This window comes from Anomaloglossus baeobatrachus, chromosome 2, assembly GCF_048569485.1.
Source record: "Anomaloglossus baeobatrachus isolate aAnoBae1 chromosome 2, aAnoBae1.hap1, whole genome shotgun sequence".
NCBI classification, from domain to species: Eukaryota; Metazoa; Chordata; class Amphibia; order Anura; family Aromobatidae; genus Anomaloglossus; species Anomaloglossus baeobatrachus.
In genome coordinates, this window is record NC_134354.1 from 791380374 (window position 1) to 791407323 (window position 26950).

A 26950-nucleotide genomic window follows, 5' to 3' on the forward strand; every position below is an offset into this window, starting at 1 on the left:
ATTCCCGGCAGCGCTCACCTCTCCGCTCAGCAGCTCAGTGATCCTGTGGGTCAGTTCCAGGATCTTCTGCTCATGTATCAGTGAATGAGGTGGAGGCTCGGTGATGTCACTCGGGGTCCTGCTCCGTCCTCCTGACACACGGGGGGTCACACACTCCCCAGACGACGTCTTCACTACTGTGTGATCCTGTGTATGGGGAGATGCCGGTCACTACATCTATTCTGAGGATCCTTCACCTTCCCCGTCATTTCCCTGCTTTATTCCTAGAGATCAGAGTAATGTGATGTGAAGCTCTCACCTCTCCAGTGATCCAGTAGATTATCTCCAGGGTGAGGTCCAATATCCGAGCAGCCATGTGGTCTTTGTCTTGCTCCATCCTTGAAGGGTCAACAAAGGAAAGTACCATTGCCTAATGAAAATGAAGCGGTGAAAGTCGTAAACCTGAGGAATTAGAAGAAAAACAAGAATGAGTGGATGGAAGATTTGATATGGAAGAACATCAAGATGATTAGAAAAAAGTGGAAATTAATTCTACGCAAATATGAGAAAACTAAGAAGTTGGTGGTGAACTGTATCAGGAGAAAGATGGAATGTCTAATTGTCACTACTGGAGAGGTCGTCCCAAACTCAAAAATCGGTAAGGGTTGTTTATCCAGGTGGTTCATCGCTCATGCGGCAGCGCACATCGCTGTGTGTGACACCGCAGGAGCGAGGACCGTCTCCTTACCTGCCGCCGGCCATAATGAGGAAGGAGGGAGGTGGGCGGGATGTTACGTCCTGCTCATCTCCGCCCCTCCACTTTGATTGGCCGGCCGCTTAGTGACGTTGCGATGACGTCGCTGTGATGCCGAACGTCCCTCCCCTTGAAGGAGGGATTGTTCGGCAGTCACAGCGACGACGACGACCAGGTATGTGTGACGCTGCCGTAGCGATAGTGTTCGCTACGGCAGCGATCACAAACAATCGCATGCGTGACGGGGCGGGTACTTACACGCTCGATATCACTAGAAATTGCTAGCGATATCGCTACCGTGTAAAGCCCCCTTTAGGCTATGTGCGCACTAGAGCTTTTTACCAGCGGATTTACCCGCGGATTTGCCGCGGAAATTTCTTGAGAAATGTCTGCAATCTTTGTGCAGACATTTCTCAGCAATTTCTATGAAAAAAAAAAAAAGCTGTGCGCACTGGTGCGGATTTTTCTCAAGAAATTTCCGCGAGAAGAATTTCTCGAGAAACTTTCTTGAGAAAATGAACATGTCCATTATTTCCGCAGGTACCCTGCGGATTTCGGCAGTACAGCCTGCAAAAATCCGCAGGGAACCACCCGCGGGAAAATTGCGGCAATTCCGCGGCAAATCCGCGGCAAATACGCATGCGGATTTGGTGCGGATTTTTTCCGGAGGTCCGGAAATCTTTCACTCCCAGAAGTTTCTCAAGAAATTTTCTTGAGAAACTTCTCATTTCTAGTGCGCACATAGCCTTATAGTCAACAGACCAGCAGATTTGGCTCATGGAGGGAAAGAGACAGCTTTGAGGGCAAACAGCAGAGGGGCTGAAGCTTCCTGCGTGTCCAGCTCTGCTACATCTGGAGCTTCCTGCGTGTCCAGCTCTGCTACATCTGGAGCTTCCTGCGTCTCCAGCTTTGCTACATCTGGAGCTTCCTGCGTCTCCAGCTCTGCTACATCTGGAGCTTCCTGCTTGTCCAGCTCTGCTACATCTGGAGCTACCAGCGTGTCCAGCTCTGCTACATCTGGAGCTACCAGCGTGTCCAGCTCTGCTACATCTGGAGCTACCAGCGTGTCCAGCTCTGCTACATCTGGAGCTACCAGCGTGTCCAGCTCTGCTACATCTGGAGCTACCAGCGTGTCCAGCTCTGCTACATCTGGAGCTACCAGCGTGTCCAGCTCTGCTACATCTGGAGCTACCAGCGTGTCCAGCTCTGCTACATCTGGAGCTACCAGCGTGTCCAGCTCTGCTACATCTGAAGCTTCCTGCTTGTCCAGCTCTGCTACATCTGGAGCTACCAGCGTGTCCAGCTCTGCTACATCTGGAGCTACCAGCGTGTCCAGCTCTGCTACATCTGGAGCTACCAGCGTGTCCAGCTCTGCTACATCTGGAGCTACCAGCGTGTCCAGCTCTGCTACATCTGGAGCTACCAGCGTGTCCAGCTCTGCTACATCTGGAGCTACCAGCGTGTCCAGCTCTGCTACATCTGGAGCTACCAGCGTGTCCAGCTCTGCTACATCTGGAGCTACCAGCGTGTCCAGCTCTGCTACATCTGGAGCTACCAGCGTGTCCAGCTCTGCTACATCTGGAGCTACCAGCGTGTCCAGCTCTGCTACATCTGAAGCTTCCTGCTTGTCCACCTCTGCTACATCTGGAGCTACCAGCGTGTCCAGCTCTGCTACATCTGGAGCTACCAGCGTGTCCAGCTCTGCTACATCTGGAGCTACCAGCGTGTCCAGCTCTGCTACATCTGGAGCTACCAGCGTGTCCAGCTCTGCTACATCTGGAGCTACCAGCGTGTCCAGCTCTGCTACATCTGGAGCTACCAGCGTGTCCAGCTCTGCTACATCTGGAGCTACCAGCGTGTCCAGCTCTGCTACATCTGGAGCTACCAGCGTGTCCAGCTCTGCTACATCTGGAGCTACCAGCGTGTCCAGCTCTGCTACATCTGGAGCTACCAGCGTGTCCAGCTCTGCTACATATGGAGCTACCAGCGTGTCCAGCTCTGCTACATCTGGAGCTACCAGCGTGTCCAGCTCTGCTACATCCGGAGCTACCAGCGTGTCCAGCTCTGCTACATCCGAAGCTACCAGCGTGTCCAGCTCTGCTACATCTGAAGCTACCAGCGTGTCCAGCTCTGCTACATCTGGAGCTACCAGCGTGTCCAGCTCTGCTACATCTGGAGCTACCAGCGTGTCCAGCTCTGCTACATCTGGAGCTACCAGCGTGTCCAGCTCTGCTACATCTGGAGCTACCAGCGTGTCCAGCTCTGCTACATCCGGAGCTTCCAGCGTGTCCAGCTCTGCTACATCCGGAGCTTCCTGCGTGTCCAGCTCTGCTACATCTGGAGCTTCCTGCGTGTCCAGCTCTGCTACATCTGGAGCTTCCAGCGTGTCCAGCTCTGCTACATCTGGAGCTTCCTGCGTGTCCAGCTCTGCTACATCTGGAGCTACCAGCGTGTCCAGCTCTGCTACATCTGGAACTTCCTGCGTCTCCAGCTCTGCTACATCTGGAACTTCCTGCGTCTCCAGCTCCGCTACATCTGGAACTTCCTGCGTCTCCAGCTCTGCTGTATCATTGTTTCCGGTCCGTGCTGTTTACACTCCCCTACGGTGTAGAGAATCCCCCGCACTCACTGAGCCCATGAAGAAGGGAATTTTGTTACTTACCGTAAATTCCTTTTCTTCTAGCTCTTATTGGGAGACCCAGACGATTGGGTGTATAGCACTGCCTCCGGAGGCCACACAAAGCAATTACACTAAAAAGTGTAAGGCCCCTCCCCTTCTGGCTATACACCCCCAGTGGGATCACTGGCTCACCAGTTTTAGTGCAAAAGCAAGAAGGAGGAAAGCCAATAACTGGTTTAAACAAATTCACTCCGAGTAACATCGGAGAACTGAAAACCGTTCAACATGAACAACATGTGTACCCGCAAACAAACCAAAAATCCCGAAGGACAACAGGGCGGGTGCTGGGTCTCCCAATAAGAGCTAGAAGAAAAGGAATTTACGGTAACAAAATTCCCTTCTTCTTCGGCGCTCTATTGGGAGACCCAGACGATTGGGACGTCCAAAAGCTGTCCCTGGGTGGGTAAAGAAATACCTCATGTTAGAGCTGCAAAGACAGCCCTCCCCTACGGGGAGGCAACTGCCGCCTGCAGGACTCTTCTACCTAGGCTGGCGTCCGCCGAAGCATAGGTATGCACCTGATAATGTTTGGTGAAAGTGTGCAGACTCGACCAGGTAGCTGCCTGGCACACCTGTTGAGCCGTAGCCTGGTGTCGCAATGCCCAGGACGCACCCACGGCTCTGGTAGAATGGGCCTTCAGCCCTGATGGAACCGGAAGCCCCGCAGAACGGTAGGCTTCAAGAATTGGTTCTTTGATCCATCGAGCCAGGGTGGCCTTAGAAGCCTGCGACCCTTTGCGCTTACCAGCGACAAGGACAAAGAGTGCATCCGAACGGCGCAGGGGCGCTGTGCGGGAAATGTAGATTCTGAGTGCTCTCACCAGATCTAACAAATGTAAATCCTTCTCATACCGATGAACTGCATGAGGACAAAACGAAGGCAAAGAGATATCCTGATTAAGATGAAAAGAGGATACCACCTTCGGGAGAAACTCCTGAATGGGGCGCAGCACTACCTTGTCCTGGTGGAAGACCAGGAAGGGAGCCTTGGAAGACAGCGCTGCTAGCTCAGACACTCTCCGAAGAGATGTGATCGCTACCAGAAAAGCCACTTTCTGTGATAGTCTAGAAAGTGAAACCTCCTTCAGAGGCTCGAAGGGCGGCTTCTGGAGGGCAACTAGTACCCTGTTCAGATCCCATGGATCTAACGGCCGCTTGTACGGGGGAACTATATGGCAAACCCCCTGTAGGAACGTGCGCACCTTAGAAAGTCGTGCCAGACGCTTCTGAAAAAGGACGGATAGCGCCGAGACTTGCCCTTTAAGGGAGCCGAGCGACAAACCTTTTTCTAACCCAGATTGGAGGAAAGAAAGAAGGGTAGGTAATGCAAATGGCCAGGGAGACACTCTCTGAGCAGAGCACCAGGATAAGAATATCCTCCACGTTCTGTGGTAGATCTTAGCAGACGTGGGCTTCCTAGCCTGTCTCATGGTGGCAACGACCCCTTGGGATAAGCCTGAAGACGCTAGGATCCAGGACTCAATGGCCACGCAGTCAGGTTGAGGGCCGCAGAATTCCGATGGAAAAACGGCCCTTGGGACAGTAAGTCTGGTCGGTCTGGTAGTGCCCACGGTTGGCCGACCGTGAGATGCCACAGATCCGGATACCACGCCCTCCTTGGCCAGTCTGGAGCGACGAGTATGACGCGGCTGCAGTCGGATCTGATCTTGCGTAGCACTCTGGGCAAGAGTGCCAGAGGTGGAAACACATAAGGGAGCCGGAACTGCGACCAATCTTGCACTAGGGCGTCTGCTGCTAGAGCTCTTTGATCGCGAGACCGTGCCATGAAGGTTGGGACCTTGTTGTTGTGCCGGGACGCCATTAGGTCGACGTCCGGCCTTCCCCATCGGCGACAGATTTCCTGAAACACGTCCGGGTGAAGGGACCATTCCCCTGCGTCCATGCCCTGGCGACTGAGGAAGTCTGCTTCCCAGTTTTCTACGCCGGGGATGTGAACTGCGGATATGGTGGAGGCCGTGGCTTCCACCCACATCATAATGCGCCGGACTTCCTGGAAGGCTTGCCGACTGCGAGTCCCTCCTTGGTGATTGATGTATGCCACCGCTGTGGAGTTGTCCGATTGAATTCGGATCTGCTTCCCTTCCAGCCACTGCTGGAAGGCTAGTAGGGCAAGAAACACTGCTCTGATTTCCAGAACATTGATCTGAAGGCTGGACTCCTGCTGAGTCCACGTACCCTGAGCCCTGTGGTGGAGAAACACTGCTCCCCACCCTGACAGACTCGCGTCTGTCGTGACCACCGCCCAGGACGGTGGTAGGAAGGATCTTCCCTGTGATAATGAGGTGGAAAGGAGCCACCACTGCAGAGAGTCCTTGGCCGTCTGGGAAAGGGAGACTTTCCTGTCCAGGGATGTCGACTTCCCGTCCCATTGGCGGAGAATGTCCCATTGAAGTGGACGCAGATGAAACTGCGCAAACGGAACCGCCTCTATTGCCGCCACCATCTTCCCGAGGAAGTGCATGAGGCGTCTTAAGGAGTGCGACTGACTTTGAAGGAGAGCCTGCACCCCTGTCTGTAGTGACCGCTGCTTGCTCAGCGGAAGCTTCACTATCGCTGAGAGAGTATGAAACTCCATGCCAAGATACGTTAGTGATTGGGTCGGTGACAGATTTGACTTTGGGAAGTTGATGATCCACCCGAACGCCTGGAGAGTCTCCAGTGCAAAATTCAGGCTGAGTTGGCATGCCTCCTGAGAGGGTGCCTTGACCAGTAGATCGTCCAAGTAAGGGATCACAGAGTGTCCGTGAGAGTGCAAGACTGCTACCACTGCTGCCATGATCTTGGTGAACACCCGGGGGGCTGTCGCCAGACCAAATGGCAGAGCCACGAACTGAAGATGTTCGTCTCCTATCACGAAGCGCAGAAAGCGTTGGTGCTCCGTAGCAATCGGCACGTGGAGATAAGCATCTTTGATGTCTATTGATGCTAGGAAATCTCCTTGGGACATTGAGGCAATGACTGAGCGGAGGGATTCCATCCGGAACCGCCTGGCGTTCACATGCTTGTTGAGCAGTTTTAGGTCCAGAACAGGACGGAAGGAGCCGTCCTTTTTTGGAACCACAAAGAGATTGGAGTAAAATCCTCGCCCCCGTTCCAGAGGGGGGACAGGGATCACGACTCCTTCTGCTCTTAGAGAGTCCACCGCCTGCAGCAGGGCATCTGCTCGGTTGGGGTGTGGGGAGGTTCTGAAGAACCGAAGTGGAGGCCGAGAACTGAACTCGATTCTGTACCCGCGAGACAAAATGTCTGTTACCCACCGGTCTTTGACCTGTGACAGCCAAATGTCGCAAAAGCGGGAGAGCCTGCCACCGACCGAGGATGCGGAGGGAGGAGGCCGAAAGTCATGAGGTAGCCGCCTTGGAAGCGGTTCCTCCATTTGCTTTCCTGGGGCGTGAGTGAGCCCGCCAGGAATCTGAGCTCCCTTGTCCTTTCTGAGTCCCTTTGGACGAGGAGAATTGGGGCTTGCCCGAGCCTCGAAAGGACCGAAACCTCGACTGCCACTTTTTCTGTTGAGGTTTACTTGCTCTGGGCTGTGGCAAGGAAGAGTCCTTACCCTTGGACTGTTTTATGATTTCAGCCAATGGCTCACCAAACAGTCTGTCTCTAGATAATGGCAAGCTGGTTAAGCATTTTTTGGAACCAGCATCTGCTTTCCAGTCCTTTAACCATAAGGCTCTGCGCAAAACCACAGAATTGGCGGCCGCCATAGAGGTACGGCTCGTAGATTCTAGGACAGCATTGATAGCATAGGTCGCAAACGCAGACATTTGCGAAGTTAGGGACGCCACCTGTGGCACTGCTGGATGCATGATAGCATCCACCTGTGCTAAACCAGCTGAAATAGCTTGTAGTGCCCACACGGCCGCGAATGCTGGAGCAAACGACGCGCCGATAGCTTCATAGACAGATTTCAACCAAAGGTCCATCTGTCTGTCGTTGGCATCTTTAAGTGAAGCGCCATCCTCTACTGCGACTATGGATCTAGCCGCAAGCTTGGAAATTGGAGGATCCACCTTTGGGCACTGGGTCCAGCGTTTGGCCACTTCAGAGGGAAAAGGATAACGGGTATCCTTAGAACGTTTAGAGAAACGCTTGTCTGGATGAGCGTCGTGCTTCTGGATTGATTCTCTGAAGTCAGAGTGGTCCAAAAAAGCACTTAATTTACGCTTGGGATACAGGAAATGGAACTTCTCCTGCTGTGCAGCTGCCTCCTCTGCTGAAGGAGCTGGGGGAGAAATATCCAACAGTCTATTAATCGCCGATATAAGGTCATTAACCATGGCGTCACCATCAGGGGCATCCAGATTGAGAGGGGCCTCAGGATTAGAATCCTGATCACCGTCCTCAGTCTCATCACAGAGAGACTCTTCTCGCTGAGACCCTGAGCAGTGTGATGACGTCGAGGGTCTTTCCCAGCGAGCTCGCTTAGGCTGCCTGGGACTGTCATCTGAGTCAGAGACTTCAGCTTGTGATGCTTGAGACCCCCTTGAAGTACGGATTAGTTCCAACTGAGGGGGACCAGAGAGCATAGCCACAGCAGTGTCCAAGGTCTGAGGAACTGGCCTGGCCTGCAAGGTCTCCAGGATTTTTGTCATAGCCTCAGACATTTTATCAGCAAACACTGCAAAGTCTGTTCCCGTCACCGGGGCAGGGTTCACAGGCGTCTCTGCCTGGGCTACCACCACCATAGGCTCTGGCTGACGAAGTGCCACTGGGACTGAACATTGCACACAATGTGAATCATTGGAGCCTGCCGGTAGATCAGCCCCACATGCAGTACAAACAGTGCACACAGCCCGTGCCTTGGCACCCTTGCGTTTTGCGGATGACATGTTGCTGCCTCCTCAGAGCAGTACAGGGTGTCCAGCCAAGAAGCGACCTTACAGTGCAACTATATATATATATGGTACCAAGAAAAAAGTACACTAATATATCACTGAAGCACTAGTGGGGCCAGCACTACTGTGCAGCTTACCGCCCGCTTAGGAGCGGTGTGTGGTCGCCAGAAATCCCTTTAGTCTGGGTCTCCCAGAGCCTGCTGCCTTTCCCCAGCCAGACCGCATGTGTAATGGCTGCCGGCGTCCTTGTGGAGAGGGGGGCGGGCCCTGGGCGTACACCGACGAAGAGCGGGAAGTCTGCTTCCCCCTGTGCCTAGTGAGAGGGCTGGAGCATGTAAATAAAGCTCCAGCCCTCGGCGCTGCCATTGAGCAGCGTCTCTCCCCTACCCTGATTGACAGGGTGGGGGCGGGAACGAAGCGGCGCTAGGCCGCAGAAGCCGGGGGCTAAAGTTAGAAGCGCCGCCGCCGTAAAAGCGCGGTCGGCGCAAAGCCCCCGGCGCACCACAAGTCGCAGCTGCGCCGCCGCTCCAGGAGCGGTCGGCGCAGTAGTTCCCAACACACAACGTCACTCAGCAAAGCTGCAGTGACCTAACCCCCAGCGTACAGCGCCACTGTCCCCGGCGCACTACAACGCTCAGCAAGCCCTGAGAGTGTCCGTGCCTGCCGGGGACACAGAGTACCTGAAAGTTGCAGGGCCTTGTCCCTGAACGGCACTCCCGCTCCCAATCCAGCAGGTTCTATGGGTCTGTGGATGGAGCCCGGCCCCAGGGCTTGGGGGCCGGCAAGATCCCACTTCCACAGAGCCCTTCAGGGGATGTGGAAGGAAAACAGCATGTGGGCTCCAGCCTCTGTACCAGCAATAGGTACCTCAACCTTACAAGCACCACCGCGGGTGAGAAGGGAGCATGCTGGGGGCCCTATATGGGCCCTCTTTTCTTCCATCCGATAGAGCCAGCAGCTACTGCTGACTACAAACAGTGGAGCTATGCGTGGATGTCTGACCTCCTTCGCACAAAGCAGAAAACTGGTGAGCCAGTGATCCCACTGGGGGTGTATAGCCAGAAGGGGAGGGGCCTTACACTTTTTAGTGTAATTGCTTTGTGTGGCCTCCGGAGGCAGTGCTATACACCCAATCGTCTGGGTCTCCCAATAGAGCGCCGAAGAAATCAGTCGCTCTGTCTCCTCTGAACACTTTTGTGCCCCTCGGTCCATTCTGCTGCCAGATAATCCACCTCTTCCCTCACTACTCAGAGAATTCAACTCCTACCAGATCTTCTCCAACCCGTCCCCTCCATGATCTCTGGAAACCTCCCCACACAGAACCCCAAGATCTCTGCTCCCCCCGCACAGAACCCCAAGATCTCGGCGCTCCCCGCACAGAACCCCAACATCTCAGCTCCCCCCGCAGAGAACCCCAACATCTCAGCTCCCCCCGCACAGAACCCCAACATCTCAGTTCCCCCTGCACAGAACCCCAACATCTCGGCTCCCCCCGCACAGAACCCCAACATCTCGGCTCCCCCCGCACAGAACCCCAACATCTCGGCTCCCCCCGCACAGAACCCCAACATCTCGGCTCCCCCCGCACAGAACCCCAACATCTCGGCTCCCCCCACACAGAACCCCAACATCTCTGCTCCCCCCACACATAACCCCAACATCTCTGCTCCCCCCACACAGAACCCCAACATCTCTTCTATCCTCGCACAGAACCCCAACATCTCTGCTATCCTCGCACAGAACCCCAAGATCTCGGCTCCCCTCGCTCAGAACCCCAAGATTTCGGCACCCCTCGCACAGAACCCCAAGATTTCGGCTCCCCTCGCACAGAACTCCAAGATCTCTGCTCTCCTCACAACGCCATCTCCAGGGTCTCTACCGCGTTTCCCTCTTACTTTGGAACTCACTACCCCAATCGGACTGACTTTCTTCCCCTCCTGACATCTTCTCTGCCCCCTGGAAAGTGGAACCGGACTCCCACCATGCCCCCCCAACGACGGCGTCTGCACGGATCATGGAGGTGACGCTGGGATATCTGAGAACTCCGCAGGAAAAGGAGCCTCTGAGTGTGCGGGGAGGTGTCAGAGATCAGTATCCGCACAGATATACGCACATATTCTACAGTCACACGCACATATAACTATCTATATGTACACGAACATTTCACACAAGCATGAGACATCTATATATATATATATATATATATATATATATATATATATATATATATATATATATATATAATTGCCATATTCTGTCTGTCCGGCTCCAAAATTACATCATTACAGTGACAACCGTCGCCGCACCGCGCGCACTAAAGAGCCTGCGACCAACGGCTCAGCTAACAGCCCGGACTACGGCCGACAGGACGACGCACGACACTTTACCCCGCACCCACACGGAGCCCCGACTCCCCGGTGAGTGCTGCACCCCCGGGAGCCCACACCGGCAACCCAGCCGACACATACCCACCTCAACATTACCCCACTCAGCTCCACCCCACCACCCGCATGTATACACTGACCACACGCGCACGCACACACACACACACACACACACACATAGTCACCTGTCCCCAACACTGACGTCGTCAGCGCCATGGCCCCGCTCGGCTCCACCCCCCACACACATGGCCCCGCTCGGCTACACACACCCCCCCCGCTTGGCTCCGCCCCCGCACACATGGCCCCGCTTGGCTACACACACCCCCCCGCTTGGCTCCGCCCCCGCACACATGGCCCCGCTCGGCTACACACACCCCCCCGCTTGGCTCCGCCCCCGCACACATGGCCCCGCTCGGCTACACACACACACCCCAATTAGGTAATTAGGACACATTAGGTCTTCACACAAAATGTGGTGTACAAAAATATGTTTACTTCACTTTCCACTGTTGATGGCTTCTCTCATTACAAGCCACGGACATCATTACACATTACACTCATCTAGTAAAACTGCTCCTTCTGTTTGTCATTTTAAAACCAATAAACAATGATAAGAATATTAACCCTAACCCCTCCAGTGCATTCATTCCCTTATTATTCCATCTGCTACATACACATTCTACACCACCCCATACCTTACAATCCGGCACCTTCTAGTATATATATAATCACTGAGTACAAATATACACACATCACACAGAACAATACACAAACATATACGCGCACACATACATACAATCACACATATATATCACACATATACACGCACACATACAATCACACATATACACGCACACATACAATCACACATATACGCGCACACATACATACAATCACACATATACACGCACACATACATACAATCACACATATACACGCACACATACATACAATCACACATATACGCGCACACATACAATCACACATATACTGTATATCACACATATACACACACATAGTCACACATTATATATACATATACACACAATCACACAATTTTATATACATATACACACACATAGTCACACATACTGTACATACAATCACACATTTGCACTTTTCCGGGAAGTTTGTATGGAGCCGGGGGAACGGGTGTCAGGGCGGATCCTCCCCGCACTGTGAGGAGACAGGAGGAGGAGCACATATACCGGAGAGGAGGAGGAGGCGCACATATACCAGAGAGGAGGAGGAGGCGCACATATACCAGAGAGGAGGAGGAGGCGCACATATACCAGAGAGGAGGAGGAGGCGCACATATACCGGAGAGGAGGAGGAGGCGCACATATACCGGAGAGGAGGAGGAGGCGCACATATACCGGAGAGGAGGAGGAGGCGCACATATACCGGAGAGGAGGAGGAGGCGCACATATACCGGAGAGGAGGAGGAGGAGCACATATACCGGAGAGGAGGAGGAGGAGCACATATACCGGAGAGGAGGAGGAGGAGCACATATACCGGAGAGGAGGAGGAGGAGCACATATACCGGAGAGGAGGAGGAGGCGCACATATACCGGAGAGGAGGAGGAAGAGCACATATACCGGAGAGGAGGAGGAAGAGCACATATACCGGAGAGGAGGAGGAGGAGGAGGCGCACATATACCGGAGAGGAGGAGGAGGAGGAGCACATATACCGGAGAGGAGGAGGAGGAGGAGCACATATACCGGAGAGGAGGAGGAGGAGCACATATACCGGAGAGGAGGAGGAGGAGCACATATACCGGAGAGGAGGAGGAGCACATATACCGGAGAGGAGGAGGAGGAGCACATATACCGGAGAGGAGGAGGAGGAGGAGCACATATACCGGAGAGGAGGAGGAGGAGGCGCACATATACCGGAGAGGAGGAGGAGGAGGAGCACATATACCGGAGAGGAGGAGGAGCACATATACCGGAGAGGAGGAGGAGGAGCACATATACCGGAGAGGAGGAGGAGGAGCACATATACCGGAGAGGAGGAGGAGGAGCACATATACCGGAGAGGAGGAGGAGGCGCACATATACCGGAGAGGAGGAGGAGGAGCACATATACCGGAGAGGAGGGAGGAGGAGCACATATACCGGAGAGGAGGAGGAGGAGCACATATACCGGAGAGGAGGAGGAGGAGCACATATACCGGAGAGGAGAGGAGAAGGAGCACATATACCGGAGAGGAGAAGGAGCACATATACCGGAGAGGAGGAGGAGGCGCACATATACCGGAGAGGAGGAGGAGGCGCACATATACCGGAGAGGAGGAGGAGGCGCACATATACCGGAGAGGAGGAGGAGGAGGCGCACATATACCGGAGAGGAGGAGGAGGAGGCGCACATATACCGGAGAGGAGGGAGGAGGAGCACATATACCAGAGAGGAGGGAGGACGAGCACATATACCAGAGAGGAGGGAGGACGAGCACATATACCAGAGAGGAGGGAGGAGGAGCACATATACCGGAGAGGAGGAGGAGGAGCACATATACCGGAGAGGAGGAGGAGGAGCACATATACCGGAGAGGAGGAGGAGGCGCACATATACCGGAGAGGAGGAGGAGGCGCACATATACCGGAGAGGAGGAGGAGCACATATACCGGAGAGGAGGAGGAGGAGGAGGCGCACATATACCGGAGAGGAGGAGGAGGAGGAGCACATATACCGGAGAGGAGGAGGAGGAGGAGCACATATACCGGAGAGGAGGAGGAGCACATATACCGGAGAGGAGGAGGAGGCGCACATATACCGGAGAGGAGGAGGAGGAGGCGCACATATACCGGAGAGGGTCACTGCGTCTTCTCCGGGGGAGGTTTTCTCGGAGGTTTCCTGGTTTTGTGATGAGATTTGTCTCCTCCATTCCCCTCAGTTCTGCAGCAGCATTTCCTGTCCCTGGAAACTACATCTCCCGGCATCCCGTGCGGCCGCTCTCCTGTCTCCTTCCTCATAGTGCAGGAGTCACCGCCGCGCGGTCAGGTAGACGCTAGAATGTACGTCACTGGTCACGTGGCGGCTTTCCAGGCGCGTTCTGGTTAGCGCGCACTCTTCACCACTGAGAAGAAGCTGCAAGTGGCGTCACCAGCGTGTCCTCTGTGAGGGGAATTTGGAGGGTGTTGGTGGAATGTAGGACGTATAATGAGGGGAGGGGGAAGATGAGACTAGTGGGATTTGGGGGTGTAAACTGGATGAGGGGGGTGTCTGTGGTGGGATTTGAGGTTGTAACGGGTGAGGGGGGTGTCTGTGGTGGGATTTGAGGTTGTAACGGGTGAGGGGGGTGTCTGTGGTGGGATTTGAGGTTGTGTAACGGGTGAGGGGGGTGTCTGTGGTGGGATTTGAGGTTGTGTAACGGGTGAGGGGGTGTCTGTGGTGGGATTTGAGGTTGTGTAACGGGTGAGGGGGTGTCTGTGGTGGGATTTGAGGTTGTGTAACGGGTGAGGGGGTGTCTGTGGTGGGATTTGAGGTTGTGTAACGGGTGAGGGGGGTGTCTGTGGTGGGATTTGAGGTTGTGTAACGGGTGAGGGGGGTGTCTGTGGTGGGATTTGAGGTTGTAACGGGTGAGGGGGGTGTCTGTGGTGGGATTTGAGGTTGTAACGGGTGAGGGGGGTGTCTGTGGTGGGATTTGAGGTTGTAACGGGTGAGGGGGGTGTCTGTGGTGGGATTTGAGGTTGTGTAACGGGTGAGGGGGGTGTCTGTGGTGGGATTTGAGGTTGTGTAACGGGTGAGGGGGGTGTCTGTGGTGGGATTTGAGGTTGTGTAACGGGTGAGGGGGGTGTCTGTGGTGGGATTTGAGGTTGTGTAACGGGTGAGGGGGGTGTCTGTGGTGGGATTTGAGGTTGTGTAACGGGGGTGAGGGGGGTGTCTGTGGTGGGATTTGAGGTTGTGTAACGGGGGTGAGGGGGGTGTCTGTGGTGGGATTTGAGGTTGTGTAACGGGGGTGAGGGGGGTGTCTGTGGTGGGATTTGAGGTTGTAACGGGGGTGAGGGGGGTGTCTGTGGTGGGATTTGAGGTTGTAACGGGTGAGGGGGGTGTCTGTGGTGGGATTTGAGGTTGTGTAACGGGTGAGGGGGTGTCTGTGGTGGGATTTGAGGTTGTGTAACGGGTGAGGGGGGTGTCTGTGGTGGGATTTGAGGTTGTAACGGGTGAGGGGGGTGTCTGTGGTGGGATTTGAGGTTGTGTAACGGGTGAGGGGGTGTCTGTGGTGGGATTTGAGGTTGTGTAACGGGTGAGGGGGGTGTCTGTGGTGGGATTTGAGGTTGTAACGGGTGAGGGGGGTGTCTGTGGTGGGATTTGAGGTTGTGTAACGGGTGAGGGGGGTGTCTGTGGTGGGATTTGAGGTTGTGTAACGGGTGAGGGGGGTGTCTGTGGTGGGATTTGAGGTTGTGTAACGGGTGAGGGGGGTGTCTGTGGTGGGATTTGAGGTTGTGTAACGGGTGAGGGGGGTGTCTGTGGTGGGATTTGAGGTTGTGTAACGGGTGAGGGGGGTGTCTGTGGTGGGATTTTGAGGTTGGGTGAGGGGGGTGTCTGTGGTGGGATTTTGAGGTTGGGTGAGGGGGGTGTCTGTGGTGGGATTTTGAGGTTGGGTGAGGGGGGTGTCTGTGGTGGGATTTTGAGGTTGGGTGAGGGGGGTGTCTGTGGTGGGATTTTGAGGTTGGGTGAGGGGGGTGTCTGTGGTGGGATTTTGAGGTTGGGTGAGGGGGGTGTCTGTGGTGGGATTTTGAGGTTGGGTGAGGGGGGTGTCTGTGGTGGGATTTTGAGGTTGGGTGAGGGGGGTGTCTGTGGTGGGATTTTGAGGTTGGGTGAGGGGGGTGTCTGTGGTGGGATTTTGAGGTTGGGTGAGGGGGGTGTCTGTGGTGGGATTTTGAGGTTGGGTGAGGGGGGTGTCTGTGGTGGGATTTTGAGGTTGGGTGAGGGGGGTGTCTGTGGTGGGATTTTGAGGTTGGGTGAGGGGGGTGTCTGTGGTGGGATTTTGAGGTTGGGTGAGGGGGGTGTCTGTGGTGGGATTTTGAGGTTGGGTGAGGGGGGTGTCTGTGGTGGGATTTTGAGGTTGGGTGAGGGGGGTGTCTGTGGTGGGATTTTGAGGTTGGGTGAGGGGGGTGTCTGTGGTGGGATTTTGAGGTTGGGTGAGGGGGGTGTCTGTGGTGGGATTTTGAGGTTGGGTGAGGGGGGTGTCTGTGGTGGGATTTTGAGGTTGGGTGAGGGGGGTGTCTGTGGTGGGATTTTGAGGTTGGGTGAGGGGGGTGTCTGTGGTGGGATTTTGAGGTTGGGTGAGGGGGGTGTCTGTGGTGGGATTTGGAGGTTATATAATGGGGTGTGTTCTCTGATATCTATAGGAGTGAGTTATATGCAGCACCTCTGATCTCTGGTCTGGGTTACGTCAGTCCAGGACGACCCCTTTAATGAGCGAGTGATCAGTCGCAGCACTCTGCTGCATCGCCCCGTGTAATAAGTCATTCACATACCACACAGGAATAAACCGACCAGGCTACTTTTATCTTACAAGGAACCTGTCACTAGATTTTGGCCTTCTAAACTAAAACAAGCACCTTAAAGGGAACCTGTCACCTGAAATTTCGCTATTAAACTAAAAGCATCCCCTTCTGCAGCTCCTGGGCTGCGTTCTAGAAAGGTTCCTCTTGCTACTGGCCCCCCTTTCAGACCTAAATAAACACTTTATAAAATCTTACCTTTTGGTATGCTAATGAGCTTTTCTGGCCCCAGGGACGGGCTGTATTGCGTCCGTTATTCCCTCTCCTGCCGATGTTCGCTGTCCCCCAGTGTTGATTGACAGATGAGACCACCGCTCTCATGTTAGTGCTCCTGAAGTCTCACACGTGCCCAGTGGCAGTATCGCGGGACTGAGCACAGTTCAAATTGCGAGCGCCGGTGATCGTATTGCGCAAGCGCGAGATTATGGGCGGGTACTTGAATGATGCTGGTGATGTCATCACCAGCGTCATTCAAGTACCCGCCCATAATCTCGCACCTGCGCAATACGATCACCGGCGCTCGCAATTTGAACTGTGCTCAGTCCCGCGATAGTGCCACCTGGCATGCATGAGATTATGGGCGGCTACATGGATGACGCTAGTGATGACATTGTCATCACCAGCGTCATTAAAGTACCCGCTCATAATCTCACGCCTGCGCGATATCACCGGCGCTCGCAATTTGAACTGTGCTCAGTCCCACGATACTGCCACTGGGCATCCGCGAGACTTCAGGAGCACTGAGTAACATGAGAGCGGCGGTCTCATCTGTCAATCAACACTGGGGGACGGCGAACATCGGCAGGAGAGGGAATAACGGACGCAATGCAGCCCGTCCCCGGGGCCAGAAAAGCTCATTAGCATACCGAAAGGTAAGATTTTATAAAGTGTTTATTTAGGTCTGAAAGGGGGGCCAGTAGCAAGAGGAACCTTTCTAGAACGCAGCCCAGGAGCTGCAGAAGGGGATGCTTTTAGTTTAATAGCGAAATTTCAGGTGATAGGTTCCCTTTAAGCAGCACTTCGCTCTGCCCTGTTACAGTAAAGGTCAGCAAAGCCTCACAAATGAGAAAACCCAGCGTTTGACATCCATGGCTTCTAGACTTCAGGCCTTCATTGCTGCAAAGTATTCTCTACAAAGTGTTAAAAATGAGCATTTTATTTGTGGGAAAGTTTGTCCAATTATTTTTAAATCTCTGAAATGTGGAGGCTTTATAGAAAAATGGCTGCAATTCCTACACAAATTTTTTGGTTTATACCCTTTAAAGGAAACCTGTAACCAGTTTGTCGACCTATAAACTGCGGCTACCACGAGTGTGTTATATACAGCATGTTAGAATGCTGTATATACAGTCATATGAAAAAGTTTGTGCACCCCTATTAATGTTACCCTTTTCTCTTTATAACAATTTGGGTTTTTGCTATTTCAGTCTCATATATCTAATAACTGATGGTCTCAGTAATATTTTTGGATTGAAATGAGGTTTATTGTACTAACAGAAAATGTGCAATCTGCATTTAAACAAAATTTGACCGGTGCAAAAGTATGGGCACCTCAACATAAAAGTGACATTAATATTTTGTAGATCCTCCTTTTGCAGAAATCCCAGCATCTAGTCGCTTCCTGTAGCTTTTAATGAGTTCCTGGATCCTGGATGAAGGTAGATTTGACCATTCCTGCTTACAAAACAATTCCAGTTCAGTTAGGTTTGATGGTCGCCGAGCATGGACAGCCGCTTCACATCATCCCACAGATGTTCAATGATATTCAGGTCTGGGGACTGGGATGGCCATTCCAGAACATTGTAATTGTTCCTCTGCATGAATGCCTGAGTAGATTTGGAGCGGTGTTTTGGATCATTGTCTTGCTGAAATATCCATCCCCTGCGTAACTTCAACTTCGTCACTGATTCTTGCACATTATTGTCAAGAATCTGCTGATACTGAGTTGAATCCATGCAACCCTCAACTTTAACAAGATTCCCGGTGCCGGCATTGGCCACACAGCCCCAAAGCATGATGGAACCTCCACCAAATTTTACTGTGGGTAGCAAGTGCTTTTCTTGGAATGTCGTGTTTTTTTGCCTCCATGCATAACGCCTTTTTGTATGACCAAACAACTCAATCTTTGTTTCATCAGTCCACAGGACCTTCTTCCAAAATGTAACTGGCTTGTCCAAATGTGCTTTTGCATACCTCAGGCGACTCTGTTTGTGGCGTGCTTGCAGAAACGGCTTCTTTCGCATCATTCTCCCATACAGCTTCTCCTTGTGCAACGTGCGCTGTATTGTTGACCGATGCACATTGACACCATCTGCAGCAAGATGATGCTGCAGGTCTTTGGAGGTGGTCTGTGGATTGTCCTTGACTGTTCTCACTATTCTTCTTCTCTGCCTTTCTGATATTTTTCTTGGCCTGCCACTTCTGGGCTTAACAAGAACTGTACCTGTGTTCTTCCATTTCCTTACTATGCTCCTCACAGTGGAAACTGACAGTTTAAATCTCTGAGACAACTTTTTGTATCCTTCCCCTGAACAACTATGTTGAATAATCTTTGTTTTCAGATCATTTCAGAGTTGTTTTGAGGAGCCCATGATGCCACTCTTCATAGGAGATTCAAATAGGAGAACAACTTGCAAGTGGCCACCTTGAATACCTTTTCTCATGTTTGGATACACCTGCCTATGAAGTTCAAAGCTTAATGAGGTTACAAAACCAATTTAGTAAGTCAGTAAAAAGTAGTTAGGAGTGTTCAAATCAAGAAATTGATAAGGGTGCCCATACTTTTGCACCGGTCAAATTTTGTTTAAATGCGGATTGCACATTTTCTGTTAGTACAATAAACCTCATTTCAATCCAGAAATATTACTCAGTCCATCAGTTATTAGATATATCAAACTGAAATACCTGTTGTAAAAACCAAAATTGTTATAAAGAAAAAAGCTTAACATTAATAGGGGTGCCCAAACTTTTTCATATGACTGTAAGAGCCCAGGCCGCTGTGTAGAATGTAAAAAAACACTTTATAATATTTAGCTAACGGTCGCACTGCGGTGGATTTGAGTCAGGCTGTGTGCACACGTTGCGTTTTTTACCGCGGAAACGCTGCGTTTTGAACCGCAGCGTTTCAGTGGCAAATTGCATGCGTTCAGCTTTCCCAGCAAAGGGTATGAAAAAGCTGAAAAATCAGTGCACACGCTGCGTTTCTTTCCGCAGCGTTTTGGATGCCAAAAATCGGTGCGGAAAGAAAAGCAGCATGTCACTTCTTTTGTGCGTTGTGGCTGCGTTCTCTCCCCCATTAAATCAATGATGTGGGGTCAGAACGCAGCTACACCGCATGGACCTGCTTTTTTGTTGCGGTCCGCGGCCTTTGTCGGCACGCCAGAACGCAGGCATTTACCTGGAAGTGAGGTCAAGAGGTTTCCTGTTGACCTCACTTCCTGGCAAAGCCCCCGGTGTCGCCAAAGTGCCCGCCCCGACCCCCCCCCCCCCCTCCCGAAAATCCAACATGGCCGCGCGCTTGGTAGCGCACCGGCCGCCCTGCTCCTATGATTTCTGTCGCATGTGCAATAACACATGCGACAGAAAACTGTTCCCCAGGCCCTGCCCGTTCACCCCAATTCCCCCCGGTGTCATACATACCTGTCCGGTCGCAGCGCTGATCCCCCGCGGCTCCCTCCTCCTTCACAGCAGACGCTGGCCGGTCACATGTGCAGAGCAGCTGACAGCCAGCACAGTGTTCAGTGTGAGCTGTGCTGGCTGCTCGGCAGTCTGCAGCTGTGACCCGGGGAGAGTGGGTGCAGATTTTTGCACCCACTCTCCTCAAATGGAGGGTCTGCCCTCCTAGAAAATGGGGGATACGTTCCCTGAACGTGCCCCCATATTCTAGAAGGTCCAGAGGCGACGTGGGACATCCAAATGGATTTCTGCGGACCCATTTTTTTTATTAAATTGGAGAACAAGGGAATGATTTGGGGAGTGTTTTTTCTAATAAAAAATTTTTTGTTGTCTTTTTTTGCTTTTGTTTACTGTCAATTAGTTATGTCGGGTGTCTGATAGACGCCGTGACATCACTAATTGCTGGGCTTGATGCCAGGTGACATTACACATCTGGTATCAACCCCATTTATTACCCCGTTAGCCAACGCACCAGGGCGCGGGATGAGTTGGGGCGAAGCGCCAGGATTGGCGCATCTAATGGATGCGCCACTTCTGGGGCGGCTGTGGCCTGCTATTTTTAGGCTGGGAAGAGTCCAATAACCATGGCTCTTCCCACCCTGAGAATACCAGACCCCAGCTGTCAGCTTCACCTTGGCTGGTGATCTAATTTGGGGGGACCCCATGTTGTTGTTTTTTTATTATTTTTATTTATAAATTAAAAAAAAAAAAACCTGGGGAGCCCTCCAAATAGATCACCAGACAAGATGAAGCTGCCAGCTGTGGTTTGCAGGCTACAGCTGTCTGCTTTACCCTGACTGGCTATCAAAAATAAGGGGGACCCCACGCCATTTTTTTTTTTGTTTTTGTGATAAAAACTAGGCTAGGCACCCTTTAGTGCCACATGAAAGGTACTAAAGGTGCCAGCTAATGAGCTTAGAATATGCAGGGGGGGGTGGGACGTTGTATATATATTTGACCTCCATTGACGCTTTTTAGGCTGGATGCCCACAATCGGGGTTTGCAGCGTTTTGGGCGCAGATTGTTTTCCCTGCGTCCATGACGCTGCGTTGTGCAGTAGAAGCACAGTGGAAGGATTTTTAGAAATCTCATGCCCACTGTGCTTCTCTTCTCCGCAGCATAAACCGACCGGTGGCGCAGCTTCCCGAGCCTCAGCATGTCAATTTATGCTGCGGAGATGAGTGTTCTCTGCAGGTAGCATAGAGCTCCACAGCAGCCTGAACCCAAATCGTGGGCATGGGCAGCTACGTTCTCCCGTGGGAAACACTCACATCTCTGCAGGAAGGCTGACACTGGGTACTAGACGCCGTGTCGCTGGATCATGGCCACATAGCCTTAGGCCTCTTTCACACGTCAGTGATTCTGGTACGTTTGTGCTTTTTTTTTTTTAAACGTACCAGAATCACTGACATACGCAGACCCATTATAATGAATGGGTCTGCTCACACATCAGTGATTTTTCACTGCACGTGTCTCCGTGCAGCGTACCCGCGTGTGCGTGATTGCCGCACGGAGACATGTCCATTTTTTTCTGGCATCACTGATGTTCCACGGACCACGCAGTGGTGTGGTCCGTGAAACATGTGCCAGAAAAAAACGTGCTTTTAAAATAAAAATCATTTTAACTCACCCGGCGTCCAGCGATGTCCTCTGCAGCCCGTGCAGCTTGCTGCTTCTGAGCCGGCTCATTATTGTCGCGCATATTCATGATGTGCGACACAGCCGACCTGGAAGCAGCTGCTGCGGGGGTCAAGGCCGGCCGGATGCTGCACCGCGGGAGCGATCAGCACCATGGAGAGCGGGAGCGGGCACAGGTGAGTTAATCTCTAAGTGCAATCACGGGCCACGGAGAACGGAGCCCGTATTGCACTTAGACAACCCATGTGTGCCGTGAATCACGGCACACGGAGGGACATGTGCGTGTTTTACACGCCAGTGAAAAACGTCAGTGTTTTTCACTGACGTGTGAAACGGGCCTAAAAGTGAGAATATTGTTGCTACAGCAACATTTTGGGTGAAGTAGCTGTGGATTCAAAATGCTTAATATACTCCTGAATAAAATCCTTGAGGGGTGCAGATTACAAAATGGGGTCACTTGTGGGGGTTTTCTGACATGTAGGTACCCAAGGGGCTCTGCTAATGTGACATGGTGCGCAAAGTTTATTTCAACTTTTCCAAAATTCAAATGGTGCTCCTTCCATATCAAGCCCTCCCATTTATCCAAACAGAATGTGGGGAAGGAAATGACATCACAGGTTTTTTTTTCCAAAGGTCTGTGTTCAACCAACTTTATTAACACTGACAAGTCTTAAAAAACGCATGAAAAACGCATGCGTTTTCGATGCGTTGTTTCTCAAAAAGCATTGTTTACTATTCTCCCCTCTGCCAGAGGGTGCGTTTTTTTCCGCGCGGAAAAAAAAGCAACGTGTGCACATACCCTCAGATGGACTTCTCTGTTGTCCGGTGCCGGCGCCGCCTCTTTCGGCCATCTTTGTCGTCCTGTCAAGGTAGAGATTTTGGGTAAAGATAGCTAACGGTATCTTCGTTTTGGATATTCAGAGGCCGGTGCCATATTAGCTGTATATCGGTGCCGATATTAATGAATCAGACAATGACCACACAGACATGTTCTCTCATTGAGCCAGCGTCACCAACTAACTCGTGTATTTGGAAAAAACTTAATTATACAGAAGGCACCTTCGGCCTTGAAAATAAAATACAGAGTTTAAGGGAGTGTTCCACTCCTCAATTTCTCCCAGCATGTTGTAAAACACATCTTTGTTTGTAGTACATTCTTTCTGTGTGAAGACTACTGATAAGACTTTTACTCATAATTAGGAAACTTCCATTATTTGTACATCTGTTCACTTATCCTTGGTAACCCCTTCATGACTATACAGCTTAGAATTATATTATGGGTCTATGCGATGGCTACATAAACAGATAATTATGCAACTACATCTATATTTTGATTATTTACATACAGATATTCTTATTATGTTTGAACAAACAGGCTACAGCTCAGGTCACCTCCACAGTCCCCCCTTAATAAAATATCTGTGAATATTATCAACCTTAAATTTTCCCCATTTAGATATATTTTATTTGGAACTTATTTGCGGCCTATCCCCCTTGGGACTTTAATAAATATATATATATATATATATATATATATATATATATATATATATATATATATTAATGTGTGTGTTTTCCATGAGATTGTTGTGTAATACAACACTACAGGCTATAACTCGCCCCTTAAGTACTTATTTTATTTATTAAACATAACTTTATGATTTATAGGGGCTATTAGAATTGGCGTTATTACTTTCATTAGGGCACATTATCTTGACTAGGGAAAATTGAATTTAGACCTTATTTTAAAATTAGCACTTAGAACCCGAGATCTAAAAAGACTCGTTGGAGCCTGGCATAATATTTTTCAGCAGATTCCCCTTTCTCCTGCACAATATCCTTCAAATTAGTGGCTTGTTGCACCAATTGATCTTGAGCCCATCTTTTAAAGCAGCACAATACTGTTGTCCACTTTGGAAAGTGGTGTCATCAGTGCCTGGGGGCATTGTGAGATGGGGTTCCATTAAAGGCAAAAAACTGTCTCCTGCTTTTACTTTGAAATTAACCAGGTCCTTCTGAGCAGCTGAATTTAACTGGTGGACCTGTAGCATTTTCCTATAAAATCGCATAGGGTTAATTTTGGGATCTGGCAGGCAGTGGATTAATGCCGCTGACTGGGTGGGGTTGAAAGGGACATATTTGAATGAGGGCTGTTCCTCAGGTTTGGGATAAGGCTCATTATGTGTCCTAGAGGAAGAAGGGGGATCCAAGGGGAGGGGATCGGCGACTGGGCTGGCTGGGTCATATGGGGACGGTTTCTCAATTGGTATTTCTGGATGGATAGAGACAGGAGTGGGCAGTACAGAAAGAGTTAAGGGATTTTGGCTGGTGGGTGGGGCTGCAGCATCTGTGAATAACTCCGGAACTTGTCCAGAATAAAGCTGTGACGGGGCAACAAAACTACCTTTCCGAGTGCCCCTAAAACCATCCTCAGACTTTGGTGACCTATAGGAAAATACTATCTCCTTGCTCGTCTTCATCCATGACCTCAATATATCCGTCTGATAGCAATATCTGGGTTATTCTGCCAAACAATTCAGCATCAGTTAACAATCTCTTGTTACCTTCAGGCCTCTCAGCTTTCTGTCTGAACATTTTTGCTATCTTGGTGGTGTCCGGATTACACTAATTTATGACTATGCGGCGCGCGTTAAGAGTCCGGCCGGCAGGAGGAAGAGCCCCGGGAGGAGCAACAGCATGATGCAGCTGCTGGATCGGCTTCCGGTAATTGTTTCACATTAAATAAGCTCCATATAAATTGCAAAACATAAAGCTGTCGTGTACTATTAAGTGTTGTTTGTTTGCATAGACGTTATTCCAACCACGTCGGGGTCCATCAGTCCCTCAGCGTCAGACGAGGAGGAAAGCCGTAAGTGTTAAACATGAATCTTGTTCCTCTTAATAATAAGCAGAAACAAAAATTATAATTTAAAACACATTTACCATTCCCTCCATAGGAATCTCGACTTTGGCAGACCTCCTGTCTTCTCACTCGTCCATAGGTGCAGCACAGAGGAGACTGATGGCCAGAGTCGACCATCATGCTGTGATGCTGGCCTGTTATGTGGCTGGCCAAGCGGAGGGCAGCAGCTGTTAACTTTTTCTTGTACTTGGAAGCCTTCCAACACCATTGGCTGCCATACAGTCCCAGACTTTCATCGGATGTTTCACAGAGAAGCTCAAGCACTCTGGCTTGTACTCTTCCACTTTTTCGCACTCGTCCTTCCTCCATTTTGAATATTTCAATGCCCACCGTTTTCGCCTTTGTCTTTGTATGGCTGTCATCAATGGCTTCTTTCGGGCCTTGCACCCTCTCAAGCCTGCTTCCAAACATCTCTTCCTAACAGTTGATGTTGCTACCTCTCAATATTTTTTGGTTTCAATTTACATGTTTTATAAAAACTTTAAAATGGATATCTGCTGTTTGGTATGTGTCATTTCAAAAAGTGTCTTCACTGGGACAACTCCGCTTGGAACGTGTAAGTCCACTCCCGTTACTGTATGTTGGGAGCTGCCGCTCGCAAAATCTGACCCTCCGGATATCTGTGGGTTTTGACGGATAACACTTCAGGTCTCCCGCGACCGGATCGCCGTCGCCTGTGAGCCTGCTTGCCATCTGCCACCCAGTCCAGGGGCCCCAAACCCTGACTCCGCTGTGCTTCAGACTCCTCCACTTCAACTGTCAGTACTTGACTCCTGTGTTCCCGCCCCTGACACCTCAGGACCCCTAGGTGGGCGGTACCATATGCCTGGTCCCGCCCACTGGTGTGTCCTTATTGTCGTGAGGGTTGACTAGGCTTTACTGGCTGTGTGGTGTACCTGGGTGGGGGTTTTGTGTTGGTATGCCAATGAGGCAGTATGGTGCAAGATTGAACCAAAAGAAATTTATTATTACAACCAAAACAATTAAAATTCCACACAAATAACAATTTCAGTTGCCATCTTCATATCGGGTGGCATATCCTGGCCTGGTGGGAGACGAAAGTTAAGATAAAATGGATCGATTTGAATGGGATACTGTGGGGGGGTATACTAGGGGGGAAGCTCAAGGTGTAAGTTTGGTGGAGGCATCCTCTTTGGCGTACTGCGGAGGGGCTGTGGCTGAATCCATGAAGTAGATGGATCTGGCTGGATCATACTACTTAAAGTAACAGTCTCTTCAAGTTCTCCTCGTGCTGCCTTTCTTAGGACCTCGAACATGAGTCTCTCTGCGTGGTCCCACTGTGTGGCCTCCAGTTTGCCTAGTCTGTCAGCCGCAAATGTAGCAAACGTGTCCACTGGTGCGCTTTTTTGCTGGGCAAGAACTTTGTGGGCTAAAGAATAAAAATCGGCGGATGACACTGGGGCGGCCTTCCTTTTCCGAATATTTGTTCGCTGCATATCAGCAGAGGGCGTAGGATCTTCATTAGCCGCCTCAATCGCCTGGGAAAACGTCGTGGGGTTGTAATTCATTTGTGGCGTCACCATATCTGGCTCAGTTCTGCGGGAACAGAACATTTATTTTAAAGTAAAAGCCATACATTTTAATAAGTATTATATTAAATTTAAGTGTGACAAAAATTGAAAAGGAGTGTACTTATCGGAACTGGAAGGGATAACTTTTCAAAACTGCACAATAAATCATGGTAACAAGAAGTTACTATTTTGTATTCATCTATGGCATGTACATACAAATTTTTAATGCTATGTACCGTGAAGCAAATAAGGTACTTACATCTACAACAGTGGAGTCTAACGTGATGTCATCGATCGGGATCTCCGGTTGCGCATCCTCGGCAGGTATATATGAGCTTTCCATCCTTCTGGGTAGCTCCTGGTCCCTCGTGAATTCTAGTAGATTGTAATACCACAAAGGAGATACATAGACCTGGTCGGTGCCGGCCCCACACTTTTTAGACTTCTCCACCTTGTTCACCTCCTTCTTGTAGACCGTCCGCAGTCCCTGGATTTTCTTTTTAACGAGTTTCTCATCGACCGCCTCGCCTCCACTATGTTTCTTAAATAGTTCGACCAATTGCGCATAGGCCTGTTGTTTTTTCATTCTGTTCGAATAACCGGGTGATTTGATTTTCCATGGGCAGGGCATTGATTGATACAACTCCAAAAGCTCGCGCACGAAGTCTTGGGTGTTGTAATAAAACATCTGAAATAAAGAATGCAAAAATTATATGTAAAGATGAGAGAAGTTACAATAAAACAATCACAATTTGTGTTTGGGGTGTGGCAGAGACACTAAAATGGCCGCCCCCTGTTCTATTTGTAGCTGTGGCAGAGACAAAATGGCGGCTGAAGCAGAGAGACAAAAGAGCCAGCGATGCTAGGATAAGGACACAAATGAACGGCACTAGGGGTGTACGCACATGAGACCCCCTGTAAAAGGCATTATGTACACATATAAAAGCCATCCACTGTTATTATCTTGCATAATAAATGCTAACATGCTATAATAGCAAGAACATTAAACA

At 50.9% G+C, this 26950-nt stretch overlaps 1 protein-coding gene and 1 long non-coding RNA gene across 3 annotated transcripts in view; one reads left to right on the forward strand and one right to left on the reverse strand.

Moving 5' to 3' along the window:
* The window catches only part of LOC142292353 (uncharacterized), a 102108-nt gene that overhangs the window by 32136 nt on the left and 43022 nt on the right, over positions 1–26950 (reverse strand). Inside the window, exons 1-3 of one of the 2 annotated variants that reach the window (XM_075337667.1) lie at positions 13467–13668; positions 299–441; positions 19–186 (exon numbers count right to left, since the gene is read on the reverse strand). In XM_075337667.1, the coding sequence (XP_075193782.1) occupies positions 19–186; positions 299–406 (276 nt within the window). In that variant the 5' untranslated portion in view covers positions 407–441; positions 13467–13668. Of the gene's footprint in view, positions 1–18; positions 187–298; positions 442–13466; positions 13669–26950 lie in introns of those variants that run through there. The other variant, XM_075337668.1, reaches the window with a different exon arrangement.
* Positions 13673–24867, forward strand: LOC142292354 (uncharacterized). The gene is made up of 4 exons (XR_012750599.1): positions 13673–13778; positions 24056–24209; positions 24295–24354; positions 24443–24867. It is a non-coding gene; the product is annotated as an uncharacterized LOC142292354 (long non-coding RNA).